Below are 14778 nucleotides of genomic sequence, written 5' to 3'. Positions count from 1 at the left end.
GCACACAGAGCTATGGGGACTGGATAATGCGGTTGTGCTAGCAGCCCATGTCCTCAGCTCTATACCCAAAATCCTGGTGACAGGTTCCCTTTAAGGTGAGCCTCCTACTTACCTTTCCTATATGTTATTACCCTATGGTGCGCCTCTCTTTTATGTTCACCAACAGACGAAGCCTGTACTATTGATCTAATATAGCAGATAACCACTTCCCCTCAAAAACCACAGAACACCGACTATAGATTGTGTATCCATATATGAGGACTTATCATACGTGCTGTTACAGAAGGATAATACTTTGTATCTAACCTTTCTGATGCAAGTGTCCTTTTAACTATCTTTTTCTTCTCCTGCAGACAGTATACAGCAGGGAGGCTCCAGCTCCAGCCACTTGTCTTACAGAAAGACACAGAACAGAGCCAAGGAGTAGAAGGACACGACTGAGGAAAAATAGGACCATAAGAAAGGAGGAGGAGGAGATGTATCCAGCACCTGTGAGAAGAAGCGCCTTCCTTTCCCGTGTCCTGATTCTTATCGACTTGTGTGCTCAATAGCAGGAATCACACTGTCTATGTACCAGAGGATCTGGCAGATGGGACTGAGCTAATGGGCAAGTCTGACCACCAGAGGTGGAAGGGAATCAAAAGAACAGTAGGGGGCACCATAACACGCTTGTAAAAGCAAGATCTAGACTAAGGAGCAATTTTTTTTTAAAGGGGTTATTCAAGACTAAACTTTTGCAAGGTCATCAGTATCTGATCAGTGGGGGGTCTGACACACAAGACCTCTGCCGATTAGCTGTTTGAAAAGGCAGCGGCATTCGAAGTAGCGCCGTGGCCTTCTCTCAGCTTTTCCTAGGCCTAGTGACGACGCGTTCATCGGTCACGTGGCCTAGACGCAGCTCAGCTACATAAAAGTGTACAATGTATGGCGATGTGCTTTGTGAGCTGAGAGGAGGACGTGGCGCTCACAGGGGAGCTGGTGCCTTCTCAAACAGCTGAACATGGGGGTCACGGGTGTTGGACCCCCATGACCAGATAGTGATGACTTATCCTGAGAATAGGTCATCAGTATGAAAATCTCGGAAAACATTTTTAAAATGACATGTGACTACAAACCCCAGCTGGCTATAGGTTGTATTGGCTTGCAATGAGCATGGGATGGTGAATAGCTTATTCACGGGGCTCGCTGCATGCAGACGGCTCCTCTCATGCCTATCCATATGTTGTGCACAGACCACTGCTTATGTGGCTTGCAGATAAAAAGAAGAACAAAACACGTGCCTGGGCTCCACAAGGACAGCATTTGCATGGGATTTTACTTCACCCTCAACAACATCTGCTCTACAGGTCCTATTGGCCGTCACCCGCCCTCCCACTTCTTCCATATTTGAGGTCAAGAAGATCTTGCGTAATTTCAGTTAATCCCTCAGCTTACTGGAAATGATAATTATAGCTATTATGCACATTGATACACATGTATCTATTTATAATAATGGTCTGTTTCACTGAACATGGCAACGAAGCATCACACAGAGAGCCATTTACTGCTTTATCGGGATTCATACTCAGGTAGAAGAATTATCTTTGTGCACCCGATGTGTTCTGCCATTATGTATGACAAAGATTTCCATATCGAAAATGCTCCAGTCATGAAACTGTACGAGTAAAATAAACACATTGGAAACAGTTACATAAAAAAAAAAAAAAAAAACACACACACACACACACACACACACATGACCACTGCAGCCAATCACCGGTGTGCGCCAGGAACTTGATGGATCTCATTATACTCACACGAATCCGATGGACACAGCTGGAGCCATATGTTAGATTGAGCACGGCAGCAGGTAAATCTACTCCAGCAGAGGGGCAGGCTACCGGAATTACCGTACCCCATAATGGGGGATCCGATGCTGGACACCCATTGGATCCCATTACAGTGAATGGGGATCCAGCAGTGTAACTCCAGTAGTCTGCTCCCCGCTACCAGATTGACCTCTGCAGATGTGAACAGGAAACCTGAACAGCCCTGCAGATGTGAATCTAGCCTAAAGGAGTTACAAAACGGAGATGTGACTCTAAAATACAGAATGACCTGGACAAATGTGTGCCCTAAAGAGCTTCGATTTCCAGGTTTAAAAAAAAAAAAAAAAAAAAAAGCAGCACATAGATGGCCGACATGTGGCAGGGAACAGCTCTGCCCACACAAATAAAGAATGGGCGTTATGGCCTTCATCCTCAATTGTCTTTAAAAGCCCCTAGCTGTCACCACCATTGAAATGCTAATTGCATTGCATAGTGATCCCCCAATACAGAAGATGCCTGTGTTGTGTGCAGACAGATGGCTGGGTCACTGCCCTGCCTCAGGGTCACCACCAGTAACAATCCCATTCTGCATTGACAGCAAACTGCGGCCCTTGTGTATTATAGACGAGCTCTTTGTAAGACCCCCCTGTGTCGGTCACTGCCACATGTACAGACAGTCAGCACAGGAAATGATGGGATCACAAGCTCTGCTATCTGATCTGACTAATATCCTGCAGCTACAATGTATCACAACAGAGGCGGTACATTGCAATATGCCCGATCAACTAGGCCCCTTTCAGACGAGCGAGTTCTCCACGCGGGTGCAATGCGTGATGCACCCGCACTGAATCCAGACCCATTCATTTCAGTGGGTCTTTGTACATGAGCCTTGTTTTTCATGCATCACTTGTGCGTTGCGTGAAAATCGCAGCATGTTCTATATTCTCCGTTTTTCACGCAGCCCTGGCCCCATAGAATTGAATGAAAGTGAGTGTGAAAAACGCATCGCATCCGGAAGCAAGATGCGATGCGTTTTTCACTGATGGTTGCTAGATGTTGTTAGTAAACCTTTAGTTTTCTATCACGCGCCTGAAAAACGCATCAATGCGCATTGCACCCGTGTGAGAAAAACTGAACGCAATCGCAAACAAAACTGACTGATTTTGCTTGCGAAACGGTTTGAGTATCGTTCGTGTGCAAGAGGCCTTAGGCTGTCCCACCTCCAATATACTGTAATAAATGGTAGGGGGCCGTTATTTTGTAGAAGCGACGTTACACTGCTCACCAGAGCTGCATGAGGTCCTGTCCACATCACATTATATCTTCCATTTACTGTATATGCTAAATGTATCCATACTGCTCCACTGTTGTGTTGTCCTTATGTTGGGAAGAAATAAAGCTGGCCATACATATTATATGCAAGTCGGCCACATAAACCATCTAATGTCTATAGGGGCCTTCAGACCTATCCACACAATGTGCATTTGTTGAAAATGGGAGAGAACAAAAGAATGGACTTCCACCCGCCCGATTGTGCATTTGTTGTGAATGGGAGAGAACAAAAGTATCGGGCGGGTGGAAGTCCATTCTTTTGTTCTCTCCCATTTTCAACAAATGCATGCTCGAATCAGGGGGTGGTCAAGAATGATAGAAGCGTGGCCACAGTCATCTCCTGTCTATAGCAAAGCAGCAGCGAGCAGGAAGAGAGACCGGAGACGGCACGTGCACACTGCGCGCGCTGTCTCCTCAAACAGCTGATCGGCGGGGCTGCAGGGTGTCGGACCCCCACCCATCAATATTAAAAGTCTGGAGAACCCCTTTAATATATGCAAATCAGCCTCTAGGAGCAACGGGGGCGTTGCCGTTACTCCTAGCTTCTTTCTACATATTAAAATATCAGGTTTCTCAGCAATGCGGGCACATATGAACATGGGACCAACACAAATGCCTTCAGCCAGTTTCATAGGTACAAATCTGCTGACAGATGCCCTTTAAAGGGGTATTCTGGTAACAATTACATTTTATCTAATGCCGGCAGCCTCCTGGAACAGAAGATTTATATTTACCTGCTCCCCACTGCTGCGGTCCCCCAATGCGTCCATGTTCTGGTCCCCGGAGTGTTTACATCCAAAGCTGCGTGGACATGGTGACAAGCTCCGCGGCAGCACTTGACCATGCCCATGCACCCCCGAGATGAACAGGGACCAGTACATGGACACAGAGAAGGCCGACACAGAGGACCACAGCGGCAGAAAGTGACTGATTATGAATCTTCTATTATCGGAACAGGATATGCCCCCATTGTCCGATAGGTGCGGGTCCCATATATATCGAGGACGGGGCCCCGCAAGTGAAGGAGGGCGCACTGCGCATGCGCAGCCGCCCTCTATTCATTTCTATGGGGCTGCTGAAAATAGCTGAACACTGGCTCAGCTATTTCCGTCGGCCCCATAGAAATGAATGGGAGCCTGGGCCGCGCGTGCGCAGTACGCTCCCATTCACTTCTATGGGAGCAGTGCTTGGTGGTGGACGGACCCCGGGAAATCCGGGGTCCTCCAGCCACAGCTCTCCCCGCTCTGTTCTTGTTGTAGGTGAAGGTCCCAGAGGTGGGACCCGCACCTATCAGACAAAGGGGGCATATCCTAGCGATATGCCCCCATTGTCTGTGATGGGAATGCCCCTTTAAGTCTGCACACTCCTATATCCTACAGTGAATGCCGCTGTTCAACTATAGAGCGGTATACATCTGGCAATATTACAATGTAGCAATAACCCAACATCATAATAATGAGTAATGAATAATAATAATTACAACAAGAATGGTAACAACATAAGGTTCAAATAATATAAAGACTTTGCCTCATGCTAAGTAAATGAGGGACAACTGGTTGGACCTGCTGCAGACATAAACCCGACACACCTTATCACCACAAAGGTCATCACACCTCCCTGGTACAATGTGCAGTCATCCTCCAGAGCTGGGAACGTCCTCTGCCGTTTTCTACTTCTATCCCAACCTATTTCTGCAGCCACCATTTGCTGCCAGACCACCAGCATGGTCTTGTCAGGGTGATGACTAGGATCCCCGCTGTTTGCCAGGTACTGCCCCCACTGCTGGTGATGGAGAAATACTCAGCCCTTATGTCACACATCTAGTGAGAGACAGCAAGCGTCTCAAACAAAAATAAGGGGGAGAGAACTTCCAGACGTTCTCAGGACCTTTAACAGATAAGCTAATCTAGCCAGTAACATCTGGTGTGGATGCTGGGCCGTCCTCTGCAAGCTGCATGGAAAACAAGCTTAAGCTGGCCATAAATAATGAGGACTGGCCGCTGATCTACTGCGTTTAGTGAGCTGAGAAAATTCTCGGAAATGTAGAATATAAGAGATGTTGTCTGGAATAATAATATTAATAATAATAATAATCAGACCAGAAGTGACAGGGAGCGGTTCTTGGCCACAAGACCTCTGCAGCCACTCCATGGCCTCATCAGTCACGTGTGTAAGATTGGCATAGCATTGCTTAGGGTTCTGCAGCGACGCGCCAGTCTTGCACAAGTGACCACGGGTTGGCTGCAGAGTTCTAGACCAAGAATGGCTCCCCATCACTTGAACAGAGGGAATTTTGTAGTGCGAGTTAGTTTTTCTTTTATTTTTTATCACAGTCCTTCCCGCCATTAGTTCTAGAATTAGGCCAGACAATGGTGTTAACCTGTTCCTGCAGCATCTCGTTCTGTCCTCTTGCTCTGCCACTGAGATCAGCAGTTTGCTGCAGCGGTCACACAAGTTATACAGCACATCACTGATACAGCCAAAACATGACGTCAGGACTGCAGCAGTGGGGAGGACATGAGCGCTGGCGGGGGGACGGATGAGGTTACGGGCAGGGAGTAGAGTTCTTTTATTATTCTACTAGTTTTCCTGCTTTTTCTCAGTTTAGATCAGACAACCTCTTTTATACGCATGTCACACAGTTAGGCTGGGTGCACAAGGCAGATTTTCCGACTGCAAAATCCGCCATGTATTCCACAGTTCTGCAATGTGAAAGTGGCAGATCCATCCATGGCTTTAACCCCGTCCATTGGGGTTAATCTGCAAGCAGACTCCCACTACAATTTTAATTGGGATCCAGACAGAAACCTCACATGTCCACTGCTGCACAAATGGCAGCGCAGCCTTGAGGTGGTTTCCAGGGTGGAATCCGTGACAAAATCCAGTGTGTGAACTCACCCTTACAGGATATGTCTGTATGACAGCAGCCTGCATTAACCAATGAGCACGTTCCCCTGTAGCTAAGGCTACTTTCACACTCGCGTTTGGTGCGGATCCATCATGGATCCATTCAGATAATACAACTGTCTGCATCCGTTCAGAACTGATCTGTTTGTATTATCTTTAACATAGCCAAGACCGATCCGTCTTGAACACCATTGAAAGTCAACGGGGGTCGGATCCGTTTTCTATTGTGCCAGATTGTGTCATAGCAAAAGTATCCGTCCCCATTGACTTACATTGTGTGTCAGAATGGATCCGTTTGGCTCAGTTTCGTCAGACGTACACCAAAAAGCTGCAAGCAGCGTTTTGGTGTCAGTCTACAAAGCGGAATAGAGACTGATCGGAGGCAAACTGATACATTCTGAGCGGATCCTTTTCCATTCAGAATGCATTAGGGCAAAACTGATCCGTTTTGGACCGCGTGTGAGAGAGCCCTGAATGGATCTCAGAAACGGAAAGCCAAAACGCCAGTGGGAAAGTAGCCTTAGAGGTTACTAAACATGGCAGCAGTGGTCAGAAAGCAGCAGCCACAGCATGAAGAGATCCGGTCCAACAGTCTGGACTCCTCTCTGCCGGTCTGTGTTCTGTACAGGCAGCCGCTTTCTTTTTATAATGGTTCCCTTCAGCCACTGGTACAGTTTTATTGCAGTCCCTTAAAGTACTGTAATCTTACAAAGTGACCCTCAGATGCGAACAGCTCCTGCTCTAGACCTTGCACTCATTGTGTGGGCTCAACCAATCAGAAAATGTCATCTAACAGGAAGAACGCGGCCTATTGTGGGAGGCTTACAGCTTCCTCCTAGTGGAGGAGATATTTTACAAGAGAACATTCCAAAGAAAAACTCAGTCAGAGGTCGCACTACATTTTTTCCGGAAGAGTAAAAATACTCTTACCATTTTTGAGGAGTATTTTTAGCCGAGGAGGAGTACGAAAGTTGCAGTAACACAAATACATAATACGTAGACTTACACCTGTTCATATCTGCGTTGGAGGCTGCGTTTGGGGCGTCTGTCACAGATTCTGTCAAAAAGACCAGACAAAAAAGCCTCCCATGTAGGACTCTGTCTGTTAAAAAGACAAGATCCTGAACGGACTTCATTATACTCAGTGGAGTCTGCTCAGCTCCGTTCCTGTCAGTTAGGTGCCCGATCCAGCACTTCCGGTATTTTTGTTGTTCTGCTCATCTAACAGAGCAAAACAACAAAAATAAACAGTGGCGGTGAGAACGTGCCCTCCCGTCAGCTCCTCCAACATACAGTCTCATGTAAATAACACTGCTCCCCTCCCTCCAGGATAGAGTTAATAAGCCCCTGGAGGGGGGGGGGGGGGGGGGGTCTGGAGCAAATGCACAGCAAACTATTATAGCCACGTGATAAAGTACAGGGAGGATCTGTTGACTGTAAGGAAGCTAGGGGTATTTGACCACAGAACAACCGTATCATGGCCGCTCCATGTGGCCATACCCTAATACCCCTCTGTACACCTGGGTAGGAGGGGTTGCATGGTGCTGTAATAAGCCATATATATATATATATATATATATATATATATATATATACATACACACTCTGCTGCCCCAGCATGCGCCCCTTCCTTCCCCCCCGATCTCTATAACCAGAAGTCTGAAGCGCTCAGCCGCTTCTCCTCACTGCTGAGTGCGGCAGTAAAGACCATAGACTTTCTATTGTAGGTCACCTCTGGGACCTACACCTATCTCCAGAACAGGGACCTTAAAGAGAAGAGAGAGCAGTTGAAAATAGTAGAGTGCTAGCTCTGCTGTTTCTGGCAGTCCTATAGCGGTGAACAGAGAGGTGGCCGTGCTTGTGCAGCTGGCCCTCCATTCACCGCTATGGAACTTTCAGAAAATAGTAAGCCTCATATAAAGTGAATAGAGAGGATGCTGCGCATGCGCTCTGTGCCATCCTTCACTTAGGGGGCCCCGCACACATCTGTCTGTTGTGGCATATCTTAGTGCAGGGATCAGCAACCTCCGATACTTCAGAAGTTCTGAAACTACAACTCCCAGAATGCTTAATTCACCTATATGGGACTTAGAAGAACAGCCAAGCATGTTTGCATGCTAGGAGTTGTAGTTTCACAGCACCTGGAGTGCCGAAGGTTGCTGATCCCTGTCCAAGTGATATGCCATAAACGTTAACACATACATTTGGTAGCCTGCAGGGACAAACCCAGTTGGGGTGAGTATCCAATCAGGGTCAGACTGTGGGGGCAATGTCAGGCTCTGCAGGACCACAAGCCCAACTGGTAACGCCCAGCTGGACCTTTATAGCAGGCTGCAGGTAACTCAGTCATAACTTCTAGTAGTTTTAATAGAGGAATGGCATAACATACAGATATAAGAATAGAGGCTTCAAAATTGTTATTACATGAGGAATGCAAGTAATTATAAATGTCAGGAGAAAATGGGTGGAAACCTGCGCAGTGTTCAGTGATGTCCTTACCTGAGCTGAAGCTATATGGCAGGCAGGAGAGCAGCAGTACTAATAATCCACTTCTTTTGGAGGACCACACTTCCCACCATTGCTTTCCTCCCGGTATTCTGGGCCACATCTTCTTGCCTCAGGATGTCTGTAAGCCGGGGAGAGGTCACACAAGCAGCACCTGGTCCGGAGAATCAGAGACAAGAAAGGTTACTCTCTGTGCCAACTGCACATTGAAGACACGGAAAAAGAGGAAGTCCTTTGTGTAAATGCCACTGTCATTCATAGCCAACTCTGCGCAATGACCCTGAACATAAAGCACTAAAGGGGTCATTTAAGACACCGGTCTTAATACCCCTGCGCTGGACGCGCCAAACTTATGTAGAGGCCTGCCTTCCATGCGTGATCCGCCAGCATACACCCAGCTTGCTGGCTTAGATTTTAGGTCATTTTCTACACCAAAATCTGGCGTATAAAATAAATGAGACGAGCCTGCCGAACCACCCACTTCCACACCCACGCCACACATAGGCAATGGGTGAATCAATATGTTCCCATCAAGCCCTGCCATTGACGACGGCATCCGAGGAGATAGATGGCAAGTTGGCAACCACTGGCTTTGATGCCTGAGCACACATTATCCTTAAAGACCCAACATCTGCCGTACATGTACTGTGGATGTCGGGAAGGGGTTAAAACAGTAGTAATGTGGCACATTTTTTAGGATATATATTACTTGCATAACCCAAATCTCCTGTGCTTCTACTGATCTACATAGAGTTCCATAATTCTGGAGGACTGCAGGATGTCCAGGGTTTGTGGTTGTAATAATAAAGGGATTCTGACCCTTTAATGGCCAGATAAAGCAGATCCCTAGGGGGTTAACTGTGTATATGCCTGACCCTTTCTCAGGGGAGTTTTAGCGTGACTTTCTCCCCTCTTGCCATGCACGCTGTCTAATGTGAATGACCAGCCTTTGCTTGTCTGACACTAGATATTTATTCAGCGCCTGGATATCCTGCTAAAATATCTCCAGGTCATGCTCTGTGCAGACAAGAAATGATCGCACCTCTAAAGCTTGCAGAATTGTGAATACAGCTCTGAACTATAACAAAAGGCGGAACGTTATATCAGCAACAAGCGAAGATATGCAAGGTATTTGAAAGTTGCTTACTATTACTATTATTTTTTTTTCTATTAAAGGGGTATTCCCACAAAAAAATAATTTCTAACCTATTTCCGATGATAATTTTAATGGGGTAAGCACTTTAATTACTGTCCTACAAAGAGGTACGGGTACTGCCACACATTAAAGGGAGTCTTTCACACAGATTCACCCTATTAACCGAATAACAGTGTTATGTCCACGGCATCCCCCCTATTAAAACTGTGCTTACCGTTAGTTCCCGACTAGCATCATTGTGCAGAAAAACACTTTTAATCCGTATGCAAATGAGGCTGTGAAGGTGCCCAGGGTCATTTTCATACGAAGCCACTCCCCCTCCGCCGCGTCTGCCTGCCCTTAGTCTATGCTCTAACCTCCCTCCTCCCGTCCGTAATCCCGCGCATGCGCCGATGAACGCGATATTGGCGCGTGCGCATTGAATGACCACAGTCGGGCCGGGGCATCACCGTTTACCGTGATATGTGTACCAAGTTTAGTAGAAATTGATCAATGAGTTTTTCAGTTACAGAGCAATATAGGGGCGTATGACCCCCACAAGATTTCTTTCCAGGTAGCAAGGGATGTGTATACCAAGTTTGGTTGAAATCAATAGTTGCGTTTTTGAGTAATCGCAGAATATACATACACTATATATAATAAAAAATATAAGAAAGATAGATGCATTCTGCTGTTATGAACTTTTTATGTTTCAAAGGTAATTTATTGAAGTTTTGAAACAGTAGATCACAAAATACAGCAAGATAAAAAGATAAATGAAAAGAAAAGGAATGAGTAACATTCCAATAAGGCCTCTTTCACACGAGCGTGACGGATTAGGGCCGGATGCGTTCAGTGAAACTCGCACCATTTTGCAAGCAAGTTCAGTCAGTTTTGTCTGCGATTGCGTTCAGTTTTTCTGTTTTTTCCGTGCGGGTGCAATGCATTTTGATGCGTTTTCCACTCGCGTGACAAAAAACTGAAGGTTTACAAACAACATCTCTTAGCAGCCATCAGTGAAAAACGCATTGCAGCCGCACTTGCTTCCGGATGCAATGCGTTTTTCACTGAAGCCCCATTCACTTCTATGGGGCCAGGGCAGCGTGAAAAACTCTGAATATAGAACATGCTGCGTTTTTTACGCAACGCAGAACTGATGTGTGAAAAAAGAAAAATACCCGCACAGAAAACTCACTAAGTGTAAATATATGGGTACATAGTCACATAAATTATTGGTCAGATGGTTATGAACTTTTTAATATTATAGATGAAGTATATGTATTTTTCAATAATTATATACTGTGTGGTTGTGGAATCTCTGATTGGTGTAGTGAATTTAGTCTAATCACACAGTGGAAACAGGTAATTTTGGAGCCCTATATTTGTTGGGGTCAATCGGAACCAAAGCAGAGTTCGGTTCCAAGGTTTTTCACTGTAATAATCAATTACCAAAGTTATTCAACGAAGTCGCGCACGACTTCGTAAATAACTTACTTTGGCTCATCGGAGCCCATACATTCTATTACCGTACAGAGAAAAATCTCCATACAGTATAACTAACTGTTCCGAGACATGGCTTTAGATGTGGCATCCGAAGTCGCTTCACTCATCTCTAGTCAAGATTTTAGCGCCGCAAACCCCTTTAATACTTAGGGCTGTATTACACCAACAGATTACCTGACCAATTTCTGTCCAATAATTGGTGTGTATAACAAAAGATCTGACAATCTGTTGGTGTAATACAGCCCTTACTCTCCTCGCATGATCCACTCCTGATTTTGGTTTAAAAAACTGCATCAAAAAACCTGAACGAGTGGCCGTAAACTGCGTCCTCATAACCATGTTAAATGACCAGGGACCCAGTTTAACCTATGCCAACCTATAATATCCCTACCAAGTAGAAACGTTTCACCTGCAGATCTGCTGCAGATTTCACCTGATGCATTACATAGTAACACAGTACATAAGGCCGAAAAAAGACATCTGTCCATCCAGTTCAGCCTGTTATCCTGCAAGTTGATCCAGAAGGCAAAAAAACAAACAAAAAAAACCTGTGAAGTAGAAGCCAATTTTCCCCACTTTAGAGGGGAAAAAAATTCCTTCCCGACTCCAATCAGACTAACTCCCTGGATCAACGACCCCTCTCTAGTAGCTATAGCCTGTAATATTATTACGCTCCAGAAATACATCCAAGCCCCTCTTGAACTCTTTTATTGTACTCACCATCACCACCTCCTCAGGCAGAGAGCTCCATAGTCTCACTGCTCTTACCGTAAAGAATCCTCTTCTATGTTTGTGCTTTTGACCTAAATCCCTAAAATCATATTTAAGGACGCTCCACCTGCCTCTTACTTTGCCATTGGTTCCGATATGGACCATGACCGCTGGATCTTCTCCAGCCCCTCCCAGTAATCTGTCAACCCGATCCGCGATGTGTTGAACTTGAGCGCCAGGAAGACAACACACCACTCGACGATCCCAGTCTTTGTGACAGATCGCCCTATCTGTTCCCCTAATAATGGAGTCTCCCACTACCAGCACCTGTCTGGCCTGCCCTGCTCTACTGGTCCCCTGCTTACCGGAGCTGACATTCCCCTGACTGGCAGAGGAAGTGTCCGGCTGCAGCAGTGCTGTCCCTGAACCGACATCCCACTCATCTGCCAACCATGCAAACTTGTGGGGGTGCGACAGATCAGGGCTAGCCTCCCTGGCACTCTTCCCTCTACCCAGCTTTCTAACTAACTGTGACCCAACAACCCTCAACAGCGCTGCCATGCTGAGGATCTGTACTGGATGTCACTCCCCATGTGGCTCAAACTTTGCAGCACATGGATTTGATTTGTAAAATCTCACCCCCTCTGCTGCTGCTGCTGTAATAGTCGGAAATTTTCCTACACGTAAATCCAGACGGAAAATCTGCAGTTCTGCCTAAACCAGCTTCTGCAGTTGTCCAACTGGCTCCTAGTGCAATTTCTCTAAACCTGCTGGACAAGGTGTGTGGATGAACCAAGCCCCCACCCCCTCACGTAAAAATCCCCCAAATGAGCTTCGGAATTCAAGTTTTAACATGCTGTTTATGATAAGAGTGCTCGCTGTTGTCTGTGATCTAAGAAAGCGATATGATGCAAGTATCAAAGTCAAAGCGTTCAGGCTGCTTCTCTGACATATCCGAGTACAGGCCTGGGGCGAATAACTTTTCTCTCATTTTAACTAAAATCTGATCTAGGGCTGATTTTCTATCTTCTGGTTGGAGCTACACGCCAAAATGAAGTTGTGCATAAATCACTGTAAAATCAAAGCTTCAATTGTTCCCAATGTGGATATAAATTCACAAGTCATCACTAAATTTCCAACGCGTCACTTGCCATTTTCCCTTAATAGGGAACAATTAAAGATGAGCTGTGACCGCGCTTTTTATGTGACTTCATGTCGCCTCATCCTAAATGCTTTCAAATGCTGAGTCTACTTGTAATCCAACGGCTTTCGAGTTAAAGGGGTTATCCCATGATTACCGTGAAAAATGAAAATCTGACATCATATAGTGCATGACAACCTAATTCTAACAAAGGCCTTGTTCACATCTCCGGCAGGCTATTCCAGCGCAGAGCAGCCTGCAGGATCTCACCGCCAGATCCCCACTGACTGGAATGGGGTCTGGTGGTGATCCAGCAGATTTCTAGCATAAATGCTGGGTTTCCGCCGGACAGCCGGCATTTGTTCCGGATCTGGCAGACGGATCTCTGAAACGGAGATGTGAGCCCTGTACCTGACAGGATCTCTGAAACGGAGATGTGAGCCCTGTACCTGACAGGATCTCTGAAACGGAGATGTGAGCCCTGTACCTGACAGGATCTCTGAAACGGAGATGTGAGCCCTGTACCTGACAGGATCTCTGAAACGGAGATGTGAGCCCTGTACCTGACAGGATCTCTGAAACGGAGATGTGAGCCCTGTACCTCACAGGATCTCTGAAACGGAGATGTGAGCCCTGTACCTCACAGGATCTCTGAAACTGAGATGTGAGCGCTGTACCTCACAGGATCTCTGAAACGGAGATGTGAGCCCTGTACCTCACAGGATCTCTGAAACGGAGATGTGAGCCCTGTACCTCACAGGATCTCTGAAACGGAGATGTGAGCCCTGTACCTCACAGGATCTCTGAAACGGAGATGTGAGCCCTGTACCTCACAGGATCTCTGAAACGGAGATGTGAGCGCTGTACCTCACAGGATCTCTGAAACGGAGATGTGAGCCCTGTACCTCACAGGATCTCTGAAACGGAGATGTGAGCCCTGTACCTCACAGGATCTCTGAAACGGAGATGTGAGCCCTGTACCTCACAGGATCTCTGAAACGGAGATGTGAGCCCTGTACCTCACATGAATCCAGAGGGCTCCCTAATCATTGCTCCAATTATTCTGCTAGATTTATTTAAAGCTGGCAGCTTAGAGAGCATGTCCTCTCTGGTAGAGCTAGTGGCAGTTGAAGGATGCAACTGAGCATGTGCATCCACCACAGTGAGCAGGACACAGAAATTAGAAAATGCAAGTGGTGCTATACAGATACAACTCAGTAGCTAAATACATTTTTAATCACATGCAATTACAGACGAATACAGATCCAGCTGGTTTGAAAACTGTAGAATATTATTCATGGGACAACTCCTTTAAGGCCAACACAAGTATTGACACATTTCTTCAGATACTAACCGGAAGTCTGAGTTCGAGAATCTGTTCTTCCTTTTAGGGAGTTTACTTCTTAAAAATAGGACAGGAAGGAAAAAAGTAAACACAAAAAGCTTGAAATATCTGGCAATGAAATTCAGACAGAACTATAGATGTTTCTCTCAAGAACGGAGAGGAATGAGTCACTGCATTTCTCCATTCAATATGTCACATCAAATGCCAGGAACGAGCCTCGTCTCCCTGAAAGCGGGGTGTCAGAACTGCGCCCATCGAGGTTACTTTTCATTGTGAAGCAGTTATGTTGCTTTTACTGTTCTAATTATTGGCACGATGCTAGGAGTGTGGGAGGACTACCGACCCCAGCATTGTCAGGTTCTGGCTTGTGAACATGTTATGGTAACTGCTG

General features: G+C 46.1%; 1 protein-coding gene across 1 annotated transcript in view; it reads right to left on the bottom strand.

The window, feature by feature from the left end:
* The window catches only part of SUSD6 (sushi domain containing 6), a 55909-nt gene that overhangs the window by 34381 nt on the left and 6750 nt on the right, over positions 1-14778 (bottom strand). Inside the window, exon 2 of the mRNA XM_040412642.1 lies at positions 8547-8706. Within this exon, the coding sequence (XP_040268576.1) occupies positions 8547-8655 (109 nt within the window). The 5' untranslated portion in view covers positions 8656-8706. The remainder of the gene's footprint in view (positions 1-8546; positions 8707-14778) is intronic.

The sequence above is a fragment of the Bufo bufo genome, chromosome 11 (genome assembly GCF_905171765.1).
Source record: "Bufo bufo chromosome 11, aBufBuf1.1, whole genome shotgun sequence".
Lineage (NCBI taxonomy): Eukaryota > Metazoa > Chordata > Amphibia > Anura > Bufonidae > Bufo > Bufo bufo.
The sequence above is the reverse complement of the archived record's forward strand: the minus strand, read 5'-3'. Positions and strand labels throughout refer to the sequence as shown.